This window comes from Vicugna pacos, chromosome 18 (genome assembly GCF_048564905.1).
Source record: "Vicugna pacos chromosome 18, VicPac4, whole genome shotgun sequence".
NCBI lineage: Eukaryota > Metazoa > Chordata > Mammalia > Artiodactyla > Camelidae > Vicugna > Vicugna pacos.
This window is the reverse complement of record NC_133004.1, coordinates 47,208,679-47,222,053: the sequence shown is the minus strand read 5'-3', so window position 1 is coordinate 47,222,053 and position 13,375 is coordinate 47,208,679. Positions and strand designations below refer to the sequence as shown.

Below are 13,375 nucleotides of genomic sequence, written 5' to 3'. Positions count from 1 at the left end.
AGGGGCCTGGACAGGCCTCTTGCAGGAATGAGACGCACTGGTGGTAACTTCCTCCCACTGAAGTCCCGGTCCCGAAAGCTCCCTGCACTCGGAGCAGGACCTTCCTTGGAGACGCAGGACAGTTCCTGTAGCCAAACCTCTGGGGCTGCCACACAGCCCTCCTGGGTCCCCTGTGAGCCCGCACACCCTACCTGGTGGCTACCGTCTTCCAGCCGCACCGAGCCCAGCCTGGGGAGCTCCCGCACCCAGGTTGGTCCTGACCCTGAATGAAGTACAGACTCTCAGGACTGACAGCTTGAGCTGTGTCTGACTTTGGGGGGCCCTAAAGAAAGAGCCCAGGATTGGGTCAGATGCCCGGTTCCCAACCCAGGACTTGCCATTTCTAGACGTGTGATTCTGCAAATGTTGCCTCCCCTTTCCCAACCTCCGATTTCAGTGTCGTTAGAACAGGGACAAGGGTCAGAGCCTTGAGGGCTCCCCAAGGACGAATCATGGAGCCCAAGGGCGGCACACAGTGTGTATCAGAGTCTGCCTCCTTGGCTTCTGTGGAAACAGAGGTACCTTCTCTTTAAAGGTTCTGCGTCATTTCTCAACATTGTAATACACTTCAGCATGACCGGATTGGAGGAACTAGGCTGAATTTCACAACCTTTCCAAGGTTGCTAAACCACTGTGTCCTTTGTGCTGCTTTGGTGTTGCCAACAATTCTGTATTTGTTTCCTGATGCTGTTACGAAAAAAAACTCCACAAGTTTAGTGGCTTAAAGCAACACACGTTTATTCTCTGACAGTTCTGGGGGTCTGAAATCTAAAATGGAGCTGCAGACTATGGGCTTCTAGTGGTTCTGGAGGGAGATGGCTTCCTGCTGAGGAATGCATGCGCCCCTGGAAGCTGGGGAAGGAAACAGATTCCTCCCAGAGCTTCTTCTGTTTTCAAGTCTCCCTCTGCTTCTCTCTTGTAAGAACCATTTTGATGACATTGGGCCCACCTGGATAATCCAGGCTGCTCTCTCGCCTCAGGACCCTCACTCACATCTGCAGGGATCCTCGTGCCATTTAAGGCAGCATATTCACAGGTTCTGGGGATTCAGATCACAAGTCTCCTGGAAGAGGCCAACATAGTAGTCATTCTCACTTTAGTGTGAATAACCACAATCAGCTGTTGTGCTTCCTTCAGAGCTAAGGAAGTCCCTCTAAAGGAAGGGGATTTGGGAGGGAGGGAGGGGATGTGAACATCCAGGAGGCTCCAAGAACTGGTCCCGAGTGGCCTCTCACCGGAGTTCAGCAGGCCTGGGATCGGAGGGTGTCAGGAGTGCTTGGTGTACCCCCGGGGCCACCTTCCAGTGCCTGCTTTCTGGTGGTCTGTGGGGCTCAGTGTGACTGTCTGAGCCAGGTGGAGGCGTGAAGTCCGGGACCTCCCTGAGAGAGGAGTGGACCAGAACCTTCCTCAGGCCTGGCCCTCTGGCTTCCTCCAGGTGCTGCCTCTTCCCTTTCTAACCCCAGTCGCTGGGGCCACCTTCCACTTAGACAGTCCGCTAATGCCTGGTTTGTTTGCCTCATTCCTCAGCTGCTGTTTCACTGGAAAGTCAGCCTTAAAACCTTTTCACTTTCCTGCCGTGCAGGCAGGGGGCTGGTGTGGCTGGCCGACCTCCTAGGCGGTGTCGGGGGCCTCCAGGTGCTGACTGCCCCACTGTGGGGCCGTGGGCCCTGGGAGGCTCCTCCCATCCCTGGGTCCCCGGTGGTCTGGGTGCTCCCTCTCAGGCAGCTGGGCAGGACCATGACTTCTGGGCTCCATGCTCCAGGGGCTGTTCCAGGAAACGCTGATCCCTGGCCCCCATCTCTCCCACCCTGTCAGAGCCAGCTCTGGGCGCCCCACCAGCCCCGCAGAGTCCGACAGCATCTCCTTTCCACATTTCCACCGCCCCGCCCCACCCCCCACCCCAGGAAGAAGACTGACTTGCCCTCCCGCACCTGGGCGCACCTTCCAGCAGGACACCTGAAGGAAGGAGAGGCCGCCAGGTGACCGGTTCAGCCGAGTACAGTCTCCTACCGGGTGCCCTGGGTTCAGTACTTTTCCAGAGAGCTTTTCCCAGACGGCTGAGTCAGCGGCAGTGGCATACTCTCCAGTGCAGCCGAGAACCCACCTCCTCCCTGCCCAGTGCGAGGAAAGAAATTCCAGTCTCCCTGTGGGCGGGCACCGCTGTCCCCGCACCCCACAGATGCTTGCGTGTTGACCCTGGCAGGTGCCAGACGCCCCCACGGCAGGTACACGTGGCTCTAAGACCCCTGAGCTCTCCCGGGTGTGCACTGGCCAGTGGGACACCCGCCAGGAGTTAAGCAGAGCTACTTTCTCGGGAACAGCCTGGGGGTGGAGTCACCAGGAAACCCTGAGGCAGTAGATGTGAAAGAACCAGGAACTGCCCTGGAACTTGGTCACAGAGACTCCAGAAGTGGCTGGGCTTTTCCCAGAGCAGCAGGGCCCAGAGCCACTTGCATTCCAGGTTTGTGACCTGCTCAAAGGCGAGGGCCAGGGTGAGAGAGGGGGAAAAGGCCAAGCACTGGGGGTGGTGGTGGTGGTGGTGTACCACCCAGCTGGGAGGTGGAGGGAAGAAAGTCACCAGGACAGACAGGCAGAGGACCAGGCCCCACACTCGCCCCAGGGGAGGATAGACAGGCAGACAGAGGGACGATCAGAAGGAGCAAAGAGGCCTCAGGAAGGCCGTCCACTAGACCTGCAGGACAGTAGCCACCAGCCACGTGTGCCTATTTAGAGGTAAATTAACCTGACTAATCGTGGAAAGTCCTGTTGGAACGCGCTGGGCCAGTGAGGGGAGTTCAGGCTGCATGCAGGCCACACAAAAAGCAGGCTCAGCTACCTGGAGCCCCTGGGTAGGGTGGGGACGGCAGGTCCCCGGAAGGCACAGGAGGGAATGCTGTCCAGCCCCAAGTGTGGCCCCAGGGGCCTCTTAAGGCCAATAATTTCATACATTTTTATAGGTTCCTTGTGAAGGGCTCTTCTCCGCGGACTGGCAGTGACTTCTGACTGCCCAGGTGATGAGTGTTTGAGGCCCATGTTTTCCAAAAAAAAAACCCTCTTAATTCCACAACAGACTGAAAAAAAGTCCAGGGATGTGTGGGGTAGGGTTTGAGGCAGACAAAATGCTGCCTGGGTGGGAGGCGTTCTGGGATCTGTGCATGTCCAGGGCTCACAGAAGTTCTGCAGGGAAGAAATCTCAAGTCTGCACCACCCTTTTTCTGGTTAAAACGTTGAAATCTGTAGAACCAGTGTGCGTAGACAGCGCTTTCTCAACCAGTAATTCTCAGTTGAGTCAACGACCACGTTTCAACCTCAAAAATACCCAGCCCTCAGCGGCCGCAGACTCAGGGCCGTGGGCGGCACCCGATGAGGGAGGCTCTAGTATTTGGTTCGACCTGATACAGAAAAACAAATGTGGGCAAGAGGAGGGCCGTGTCCCTGGTCTCGGTGGAGCCTGGGACGTGCCTCGCCAAGTGTGGGTCCTTGGCTTCGTGCAGGAATGAATTCAAGAGCGAGCCACAGCTGAGTAAAGGTAGATTTATTTAGAGAGATACATACTCCACAGAGTGCAGGCTGTTTCAGAAGGCAAGAGGGAGGCCACGAGGTGTGGGGGTTGGGTGCTCAGGTTAAAGTAAAAGTAGGTACACGCTCCACAGACAGAGTGCGGAGCAAGAGAGGCGGCCACGAGGTGCGGTGTTGCTGGTTTTTATGGGCTCAGCAGCTCCACATGCTAAGAAGTGGGACGACCATTCCACCTACCCCGGGGAAGCGGCTGGGGCTCCCAGGAATCTGGCCACTGCCCACTCTTTGACTTTCTGTGGTCAGCGTTGGAGCTGCCATGGTGCCTGTGGGCATGTTATTCACCATGCTAATGTATTGCGATGAGCATATAATGAAGCTCAAGTTCACTAGAAGTCAGATCTCCTGCCATCTCGAGCCTCGAGGCCGCCGGGGGGGTGTTGAACCTGCCCCCATCTTGGTGGCGATTGCTGTAGCAGCACTCCTTGAATGGCTGTGCCCTGCCCCCTTCCCTCCTGTCTTAGATCCACAGTGTTTTTTTAAAAATTAAATTTACTTGTGCCAGCATTTAAAACTCAGGAGAGTCCACAAGGAAGCCTAGACTCCATTCCCCTGAAGTCTTAGACGCCCTGGCCAGTGTGGCCTTCACTTCTGTCAGGCGCCCAACTGTCCCGGGCCTGTACCTCCTGCCACCGCCCCGCCCTGACACCAGCCCCGTCATGGGCAGTGGGCGGTCTGTCATGTCTTCCTTTGTGGCTCATGTGGGGCCTGGGTGCAGGGCCAGGGTGACACCAGCCACGGTCTGTCCCAGCATCACAAGCTTGTTCCTGGAAAGGCCGATTCAGGTGACATTCGGGGAAGCGCAGAGAAGGGGGTGTGTCCCTGCTGGGAGCTCTGAGAGCACAGGGAGCAGACACAGCTGGCCCTCCCGTGTGGCCTCAGCACTCAGTACCTGTGCGTGTTCAGCAGTGGCCTTGGCCGGCAGTGGGGCCAGGATGCTCTGAGGGTCCCAGCCGACTTCAGCTGTGTGCTGGGTAGGAGGGATGCAGACCGGGAGCTGGGATGGAAGAGTTACCTGGGGGGGTGCTGAGTCTTCTGTCACCGGCAGCATTCAAGCCCAGACCGGACGGCCTCGGTGGGGGAGACGTGGGCCCCTGATTCTCCGTGCTCCCCAGCTCGAGGAAGGTTGCGGGCATCCTTACGAGGCTGAGGGTCGAGTCCCCTCTCTGAGTCTGGCCGGGCGGTGCCCCCGGCCAGACAGTCCCCTACGGTGGACCTCATGTAGGCAGCGTGTGCTCCCACTTGACTTTGGACAGAGGGCACACATCTCAGTGTGTCTGCCTCCGGCGCCAGCTGAGTGCTGATGTTTACAGAGGGGCGTTCACCCTTCATGAGAGCCCTGCACGTGGCCTCCTGTGCCAGGCCCGGTGGAGGGGTGAGTGTTAACCTCTAGGTGAGTCTGCCTCTCACTGTGGGGCTCCTTGCTTAATCCTCCCCACCCCGGGGTGACCTGAGTCCAGAGAGGGCCCATCCAGACTCCTGTCACTCACACACTGCGAGGGGGCGGCCAGCCCAGCGGGAGAACATCTGGTGGTCCAGTGGGGCTTCCTTGGGGCAGCAAGGGGCAGAACACACTGCTGTCTGCTCGCCAGGCTGGGAGGGCCTGGGCCAGCAGAGGCCCATGCTCTGTGGCATCAGGAAGGCTTGTGAAGGAGCTGGCCTTTGAGTGGGGAACTTGCACTGAGAGCTTAGCCAGCAGTTCTCACAAATGCAGAAAGTGTTAGGAACCACATGGGTAGAGAAGCAGAGGGCTGCAGGCCTTGTCAGAGCCTTTACAGAGCTCATATGCATGGTTGAGACCTCAGAGAGTGGCTCCATTACCCAAACTCCAAACTTTGACGGAGGCCTCCTTTTGTGCTGGGAGCCCCTGGGCCTGGTTGGGTGGGACACACATTTGGGAATGCTCCCCCACCCCCAGGCATCGTGAGATGCGAAGGGAAGGTCGTTCTAGGAAGATGGAGCAGCAGAGCGGAGGCCCCGGAGGAGGTGTGGTGACCTCAGCTCAGCTCGGGAAGATAGGATGATGCAGGGCAGTGGCCAAAACACCAGGATGCTCTGGGGACACTGGAAATAGTCCCCTCGTGGACTTTGGAACAGGAGCCAACACCCCCCCAGGGGGCCCTCTGTCCAGGCAGCCGCTGGGCGGCGGAGAGCAGGTCGGGTCAGTTTGCACAACCTGAGCCAGAGGAGCCGTTCGCTCAGGGCGGTTCCTCTGCTGCTCAGGAGAGTCTGTCTAGGGGCCTGGATCTAGGAACTAGTTAATAATCAGTTTCCACGGTGCAGACCTCCCTCTGCAGCTGGCTTCAGGCTCCACACGAGGTCACCAGAGGTGGGCTGGGAACAGGTGCCCATCCCGAGATCCACCCGCAGACCAGGAACAGCCTCGAGAGCGCAGGGACAGTGGGTGGAGAGAGAGCCGGGAAGTCCTGAGCTCTGAGTATCTATCACTGCTTAAATGTAACGTACGTAGTTTAATTTTTAATGACAGCTGTGCTTCAACCACCGATCCCAGAATTCGGAATTTGATAGTCAGCTCTTGTGAGCTGGAGTGAGCCACAGGTGCCTCCTCCTGGGAGCCTTCCTCCGTGACAGACTCCTTCTGCTTGTCCCGTCTTCTGCAGGCAGACGAGGGAGCAGGAGACGCCTCCTGACTTCTTTTACTTCTCTGACTACGAGAGGCACAACGCAGAGATCGCTGCCTTCCACCTGGACAGGTGAGCCCCCACCGTGTGCTGCCGGGGTCTGAGCAATGTGTGCGGTGGGCCCTGCCACCCTTGCCGCCAACCAGTGGGTCCCCTGCTCCCCGCACTGAACAGGCAAGGACACCCGGGCTCCGAGAGCGGGTGGCTTGCCCATAGCCCATACTCGTAACCGGTCCTGTCAAGTGCAGAGGGGTCCCTGCCCTTGTGGTGGTGTAACGCCGTGGACGTGCCCTGCTGTGTGCTCAGCCAGGGTGGTCGAGCAGGCTGTCGGGATAAAGCAGAGAAAAGAGGAGGGAGCGTTGAGGGTCGTGGATTTAACTCAGAAAATCGCAGGGTGTCCCCTTCTCTGCGGATGCCGAAGGTCATGAGTCTCACAAAACTGGGCCTTTCTCCCCACGATCACCTGTCTCCAGGCAGCTCTGCCCAGCAGAACGTGAATTGCTTTGGGGTTCCACATGCTCCTCATGGCTCGGGAAGTGGGCAGGCGACCAACAGGAGGCCAAGCTGGATGGACTCACTCAGAGTTCTGGCCCCTCCAGGGTCCACGGCCTGGCTCTGGGTCAGCCTAGGGGTCCTGGGGGTTGGGAGACCCACCTTGGCCCTCAGCCTTCCCGTCTGCATGCGAGCCCTGAGCCAGTGTGGCTGGGGTACAGCACCAGTGTCACCCCGGCCAGTCAGAATGCAGAGTCCGGGCCTCCTCCCAAACCTGAGGGCCAGAATCCACATTCTAACACGGTCCCAGGTGACCCATGTGCTCATGCCGGTTTGCTGGGCTGGGTTTTTTAAAGGTCAAATCTTATGTGGTGGCAACAGAAACCCCCAAGTCAAGTTTCAGCAGTTTCCACGTCGAGAGCAGCCCAAGCCCAGGAAAGAGCCCTTCTGGGGACAGAAGACTCACCCGAAAGCCTCAGGGCTGCTCACTGGGAGGGGCTCATTTACACTGGGGTGGGGCGCGGGGGTGGGACGAGGCAGCCACGTGCCCGTGCCCCCAGCACCGTGTGCCTCTCCTGCAGGACAGCCGCGCCCTGCCTTGGCCAGAAAGGCTCACCCCCGCCCTCTGTTTGATTAGCGGGCAGCGGCGCCTGGTTCAGAGAGAGCCCCACTGACAGCGGTTACTTTGATTTTGTTTTAGGCTCAGCCCCGAGGCAGGGTGTGTTTTAGTTGCCTGGGCACCTGGCAGGTAGACACAACACCAGGCTCCATCCTTGTGGGTCCGATTCTGGCCGTCAGTGACCACTCTGCAGGCCCCAGGCCCCGACTGGGCCTCGTGGGCTAGAGCGAGGTGTCCATCCAGCTCCAGCAGGAGCAGCCAGGGCACAGAGGTAAGGACTCCTTTCCCTGTTCCTTCTGCCAGGATCCTGGGCTTCCGCCGTGTCCCTCCCGTGGCCGGCAGGATGGTCAACATGACCAAGGAGATCCGGGACGTCACACGAGACAAGAAACTGTGGAGGACCTTCTTCATCTCCCCAGGTAACCTCGTCTCCCCGGGGACCACGTCTCCCCCAGGTGACTGCGTCTCCCCGGGGACCGCGTCTCCCCCAGGTGACTGAGTCTCCCCGGGGACCGCGTCTCCCCCAGGTGACCACGTCCCCCCCAGGTGACTGCATCTCCCCGGGGACCACGTCTCCCCCAGGTGACCGCGTCTCCCTGGGGACCTCATCTGCCCCCAGTGACCGCGTCTCCCCGGGGACCTCGTCTGCCCCCGGTGACTGTGTCTCCCTGGGGACCTCGTCTCCCCCTGGTGACCACATTTCCCCGGGGACCTTGTCCCTCCAGGTGTCCTGCACCCCTGCATGTCACTGGGTTCGGCTACTTTTTCTCTTTACTGGGAGCCACGCCCGAACTCTAAGAGCTGCTAGAATGGTCTTGCGCCATGACTGACTCCATCCCCAGGCTGGCACAGAGGTTGTTTCTACCATTTGTTTGTCTTAAAAGGCACATGAGTTACTTTAGAAAATCCCCAGCCTCCCGGGAGGTCTCCTCCAGGTGGTCCAGCCAGAGGGCACCTCCATTCCCTGGACTTTCCCCAGATTTAAAACAGCCCAGCAAGACCCTCACGTAGTGGCAGGGCCGTGCTGTCTCCCCTTCCTCCATGCAGCGCTGGACGAGGAGTGGCAGCTCCCCCGGTCGCCGAGGGTGTGTGCGGGCCCCCTACAGGTGGGTCCCCTGCACACTCATGTACGATGAGCACATCACTGTGGTGCTGACGGCGATGAGCGCCTTCGGGACTGTGTCATAGACTGCGGTGCACACGCTTTTGTCTTACATCATAGTATCAACCTTGGGCGCACGTGTGAACTGAGCCACACCCTGCGAGCTACCCGCCCCAGCTTGGCTTGGGTTGGGCACTTGGGCCCCCCGGCCCTCCCTCCCCTCCTCCCTGGGCGCTCCCGTTGGTCCAGACCCCGCGCTGAGCAGTTCCCGGGCGCTCCCCACTCACTAGGCCCAAGGCGTGGGGCACTCCTACACCCGAGCCTTTTGTCACTTACACTTCATCTTGGAGCGTCTTGAGTTGACCCCTTGATGCCGGCAGAGCAGAGTGGAGTGACGCGGCGGGGCCACCGAGACTGCACGGGCCCCTCCCACCCTGCAGGACTGTCTCGGTCACACCCGGCACCCACCATGGCTGGTTCCTGCAGACAGAATCCACCTGGGGCCCTTGACGGGCTACGTCTCAAGATCTGCTGGCACCTAAGAGCCCAACCCCTGAACTCATGTCCCGTGGATGTTCAGGTTGACACCCTCTGCACGTGTCTTAGCCACGGCCATGAGCTTGTCGGAGCCGGGGCCTATAAGCCCTTGATGGCATCAAGCTCCAGCCTCGCCATCCAGGCTCATGGAGAGCCTCGTGCGGAGCCCATGGTGGGTGGGTGGGAAGGAGGACAGAAAACGCCGGACGATTCACCCCTCTCCTCGCCCACGTGACCAGGACGAGGGCCGAGTGAGAGCCTGTGCTCCCGGATGGACTCTGAGGGCTTCTCGGTTGGCCTTGCCAAGCCTGCCCCACCGCTGCAGCTTGTACACCACCAGGGACGGGGAGCTCATTGCCTCATGGAGAACTCAGCTCCTGTCCACACGGCCTGAGCCATGGGAAAGGCTTTTCTCCCCAGAGAGCTGACCGTGGGCTCTTGTGCTTTCTGCCACTTGTCAGGGACCCCTCTCGTGGTCTCTTCAAACTAGATGCCCTGGCGCCTCCACCACCCACGGTGACAGCCACCGAGTCCAGGCTGGGCCACACCCTCGGGACCACCAGGCACGTGGCTGCTCCCTATTGATGTCCTTCTGCAGTTTTTCATGTCAAAGGTTTAAAGAGTGAGGTTGCAACATACGTGGCTCCCCTGTTCCCACCCCCAGGTGTGGGGACCCCCTCGTCCACCTGCGTTCAACATGGGCCTTGGCGTTTCTGTGCAGGGGCTCATCCCAGATCCGACGAAGGACGGACAGGCCAGGCACAGAGAGGTCCAGCGCCTCTTAACCCTGAGAACGTGCATGGTGTGGCCACTCGGGCTGGATGTGGCACCTTGCAGATCGAACCTGGTCCCACCTGTGCTCAGGCTCTGCAGCAGGTTGACCAGCGCCCGCAGCTCCCTCAGACCTCGACAGGCTGCGGCCCCGCAGCGGGTGTGAATGGGCGGGACAGTGCTGTCCCAACGCAGTGCTGTGCCCCTGCTGCCCGCCACAGCACAGATGGAAGGTTCTGGTGTCGGCGCCAGAGCAGAGCCCGAGGCTCGGTCAGCCCCATTCTTTCCTCATCCCCATTTTCAAACAGTTCTACTGAAGTCCAGGGCCCGATGGGTTTTGCTGCACCTAGAACCGACTCCACAGTCGAGACGTGGTGACCGTGCCCGCCCCCCAGAGCCGCCTCCCGCTGTGCCCCCGCCTTGCCTGTGGTCGAGTAGGTGGCTTCTTCCTCAGGCTGTTGCAGGTGGAGGGCGGGTGCCAGGTGTGCCCCGTCTCTCCCTTCATGCCATTTTGAGATTCATCCTCACCGCCCCCTGGACCTGGGTTTCTCTCCCGTTTCCGAGTCCTGTTCCACTGGACGGGCGTCCTGGGTTTTCTCTGTCCAGACTGCTGGTGGGCGTTGAACGGAGGGGACCAAGTAACTTGCCCAAAAGGAGGTGGAGGGACTGGAGTTTGCAATCTCGAGAAAAGGAAACAAGTCCGGGAAACGTGTGTTGGATTTCGCTTCCCCTGGCGCAGAGGGGCCTTCCTGCTGACGAATGGCTCAGGATCCTCCGAGTGAGAGGCAGCTGCGGTCCGGGCCCTGGAGTCTCACGTACGTGTGTGGCTTGTGGGCTCCTTTCTGCAAACAGAAGACAGTCAGCTACTAGGATCAGCAGATGAGCCAACCAGGCGCTGGCGCTCCACCTGTCATCCCGCGTTGGGCCCGCTGGTCCCCGGCGCATCCCCACGTGCGCGGTGCCGACGCCGGCATGGGGGTACGTGCCGACACTCCGGGCTCCCAGCTCCCAGCTGTGCTCCCGGGCCGGCCGCCGGTTCGCCTGGAAACCTCACTTGGCGCCGGAGGGCCTCACTTGGATCATGCTCTGGTGAGCCTCCCCTAAATGCGCTGGCCAGCTTCCGCACGCGCCTCTGCCAGGCTGCCTCTTCCCCTCACCCTGCTCTGTCCCAGAAGCCTTCGAAAGTGCCTGGTTTTCTCTAAAGCCACGGGTGATGGGAGCCAGCTTTGATCTCCTGTTAGAAGACGAAATCCGTTCAGATTCGTTTATACCAATTTTGCTTGCCTGGCACTTCTCCGGCCTTTGGAGCTTTGCCGGAGCCTTTATTCCACTCCCTTCCGCCTCCGGGGCCTGAGTGGCTCTGCTCCGGGTCAGTCGAAAAGGAGGACATCTGTGCGGCCAGTGGGAGGGCCAGGAACCCGACGGGGTGAGGGGGCCCTTCCTGCCAGGGCCGGACAGTCGGGCAGCCAAGTGGCCGATGCTGCGGGGCCGGTGACTGGAGGCCAAGGCTTCTAGGCCCCAGGTTTCTGGAGCACGTTTCTTGTACTTTTCTGGCAAGTTCCCGTCTTTATTTTATACACACGTCCTTCTGTGCGGACCTGTGGGTTTCTACCCGGGACCCATGCGACCCCCCCAGAAACCCCTCCTGCCCCTCCAAAACACTCAGCCTCGCTCTTTAAATTGCCCCTCTCCCGCCGTGTCGGCCCGGGTCTGGCTGGGTAGTCACTGGGGCTCTGTCCACACGCCGTGGTCAGTGTCCAGTCTAAATTCGCACGGAGGGCCAGAGGGGTTCACATAGCAGAGCCCAGGCAGCCTCAGGCCCCTCCTCAGCGGCCCCGCCACACATGACATCCCCACTGCTCTTAGGGGTGTCCAGTTTGGGCACGATGGCACCACTGCAGCCTGCGAACGTCCAAAACATTCAGAGGCAGGCCTGTCTGGACCCTCAGGGACTCTTAGGCGGGCGGGCGTTGGGACGTCTTGACCCTCGCAGAGACCGAGTTCCTCCCCTGGGCAGCCCATCCTCCCTGAACCCTCGGATGGTCAGAGGTTACCTGGGCCTGTCTATCTTGAGTGTTGTCCCTGAGACTGGTCCCAAGCCCCTCCTCTCCCTCTGCAGGGCCCCTCACGCCTTCCCTGGATCACGTGTTCAACACTCGCCCACAAGGCCGGTGCTGCCGCGGCCCCGGCTCAGAGGAGACGAGGCACAGAGAGGGGAAGGGCTTCCCCAAGGTGGCACAGCTTGGAAGCGAGAGAGGCCGGGGCTGTCAGAGCCCCACCCTGGATGTCCGTGTAGAGCCCGGATTTGGTCTCTGGCGAGGAAAAGGCCCATGAAATGCTGTCTTTTCACATGAACCCACCTAAAGCCGCTCAGCTGTCGGTTTAGGTGGGCGGATGTAGGGGCTCAGATGACTTTGTACTGAAAGTGGAGCTGAGGTCGAGCCGTGTCGACACAGACAAGATCTCAGGCTGGTCTTTCCTTGATCCCCTGACAGTGACCTTTGGTTATGCGTGCCGCTCTGGCAGGATGTGCAGGGCGGGGGCGCCTGGTCTGGGAAGGTGGCCGTTCGCACAGATGGGAGGGGGCTCGGGGGTGGCGTCTGGGGCTCTGGCCCCTGTGTTTCTGCACCCCCAGGCTCTCAGGGGCTCCCCACCAACAAACAAAGTGACGAAAGAGAATACGGATTCCATCAGTACACGCACACCCGTGGATGCCTGCTGGCTGATTAGCTGGGCCAGGAGATGCTGGTGGGCGCTTTGCAAACCGCCCTTCCTTCCTGGCATGCACGTCACATGCTGTAAATCCAGCTCGTGTCATGTACAGTTCAGCGGGTTTTAGTTGTGCAACAGTCGCCACTATGATTCCACAACATTTTCTCCCCCCAAAAGGAACCCCTATCCCTGTTCAGAGTCACCCCAGTTCCCCAACCCTGGCCCTGGCCGCCACCAACGTTTCCAAGTGGATCTACCTGTTCCCAGCGTTTCCTCTGAGGAATGTCTGGCCTCGTCCACGGGGCATCCTGCTTGTGGTCCATGCACGTGGTAGCAAGTGTTGGTTTGTTCCCTTTATGGCGAGGTAACGGTCCGTTTTGCAGATGTACCACAGTGTTTATTCCCCATCACTGGTGGGCACAGGCTGTTTCCAGTCTGACTGCTGTGAACAGTCTGCCATGAGCATGGTGCAGGAGTCCGTGTGCAGACATGGTGTCGTTTCTCCCAGGGGTGTCGGGGGTGGACTTGCGGGCCCCGTGGTGATGAGGAGCCACCGGCCTTTCTCGCAGCGGCTGCACCCCAGCGCTCCCACCCACGCCCTCGGCGGCACTTATGCCGTCGTCCCTCCGGTCAGAGCTCCCGGTGGCTGAGAAGCGGCGTCTCCTTGGGGCTTTGACTTGCGTTTCCCTGGCAGTTGATGGTGACGAGTGGCTTTCTGTGTCCACGGCAGCCATTTTTGCGTGTTTCTGGAGACGAGCCCTTTGGACTCTTTGCCCGCTTAGTACTGCCTTGTCTGTCGTTTAATTGCTGAGCCATAAGTGTCTGTACGCGCAGCTACTGGGTCGCACCTGGCTGCAACGTGCGGGCATCACCCCCGTGCTGAGC

At 59.9% G+C, this 13,375-nt stretch overlaps 1 protein-coding gene across 1 annotated transcript in view; it reads left to right on the top strand.

Annotated features, from left to right (window-relative positions):
* The window catches only part of FAM20C (FAM20C golgi associated secretory pathway kinase), a 41,469-nt gene that overhangs the window by 24,497 nt on the left and 3,597 nt on the right, over positions 1-13,375 (top strand). Inside the window, exons 4-5 of the mRNA XM_015244586.3 lie at positions 6,237-6,329; positions 7,672-7,787. Of these exons, the coding sequence (XP_015100072.3) occupies positions 6,237-6,329; positions 7,672-7,787 (209 nt within the window). The remainder of the gene's footprint in view (positions 1-6,236; positions 6,330-7,671; positions 7,788-13,375) is intronic.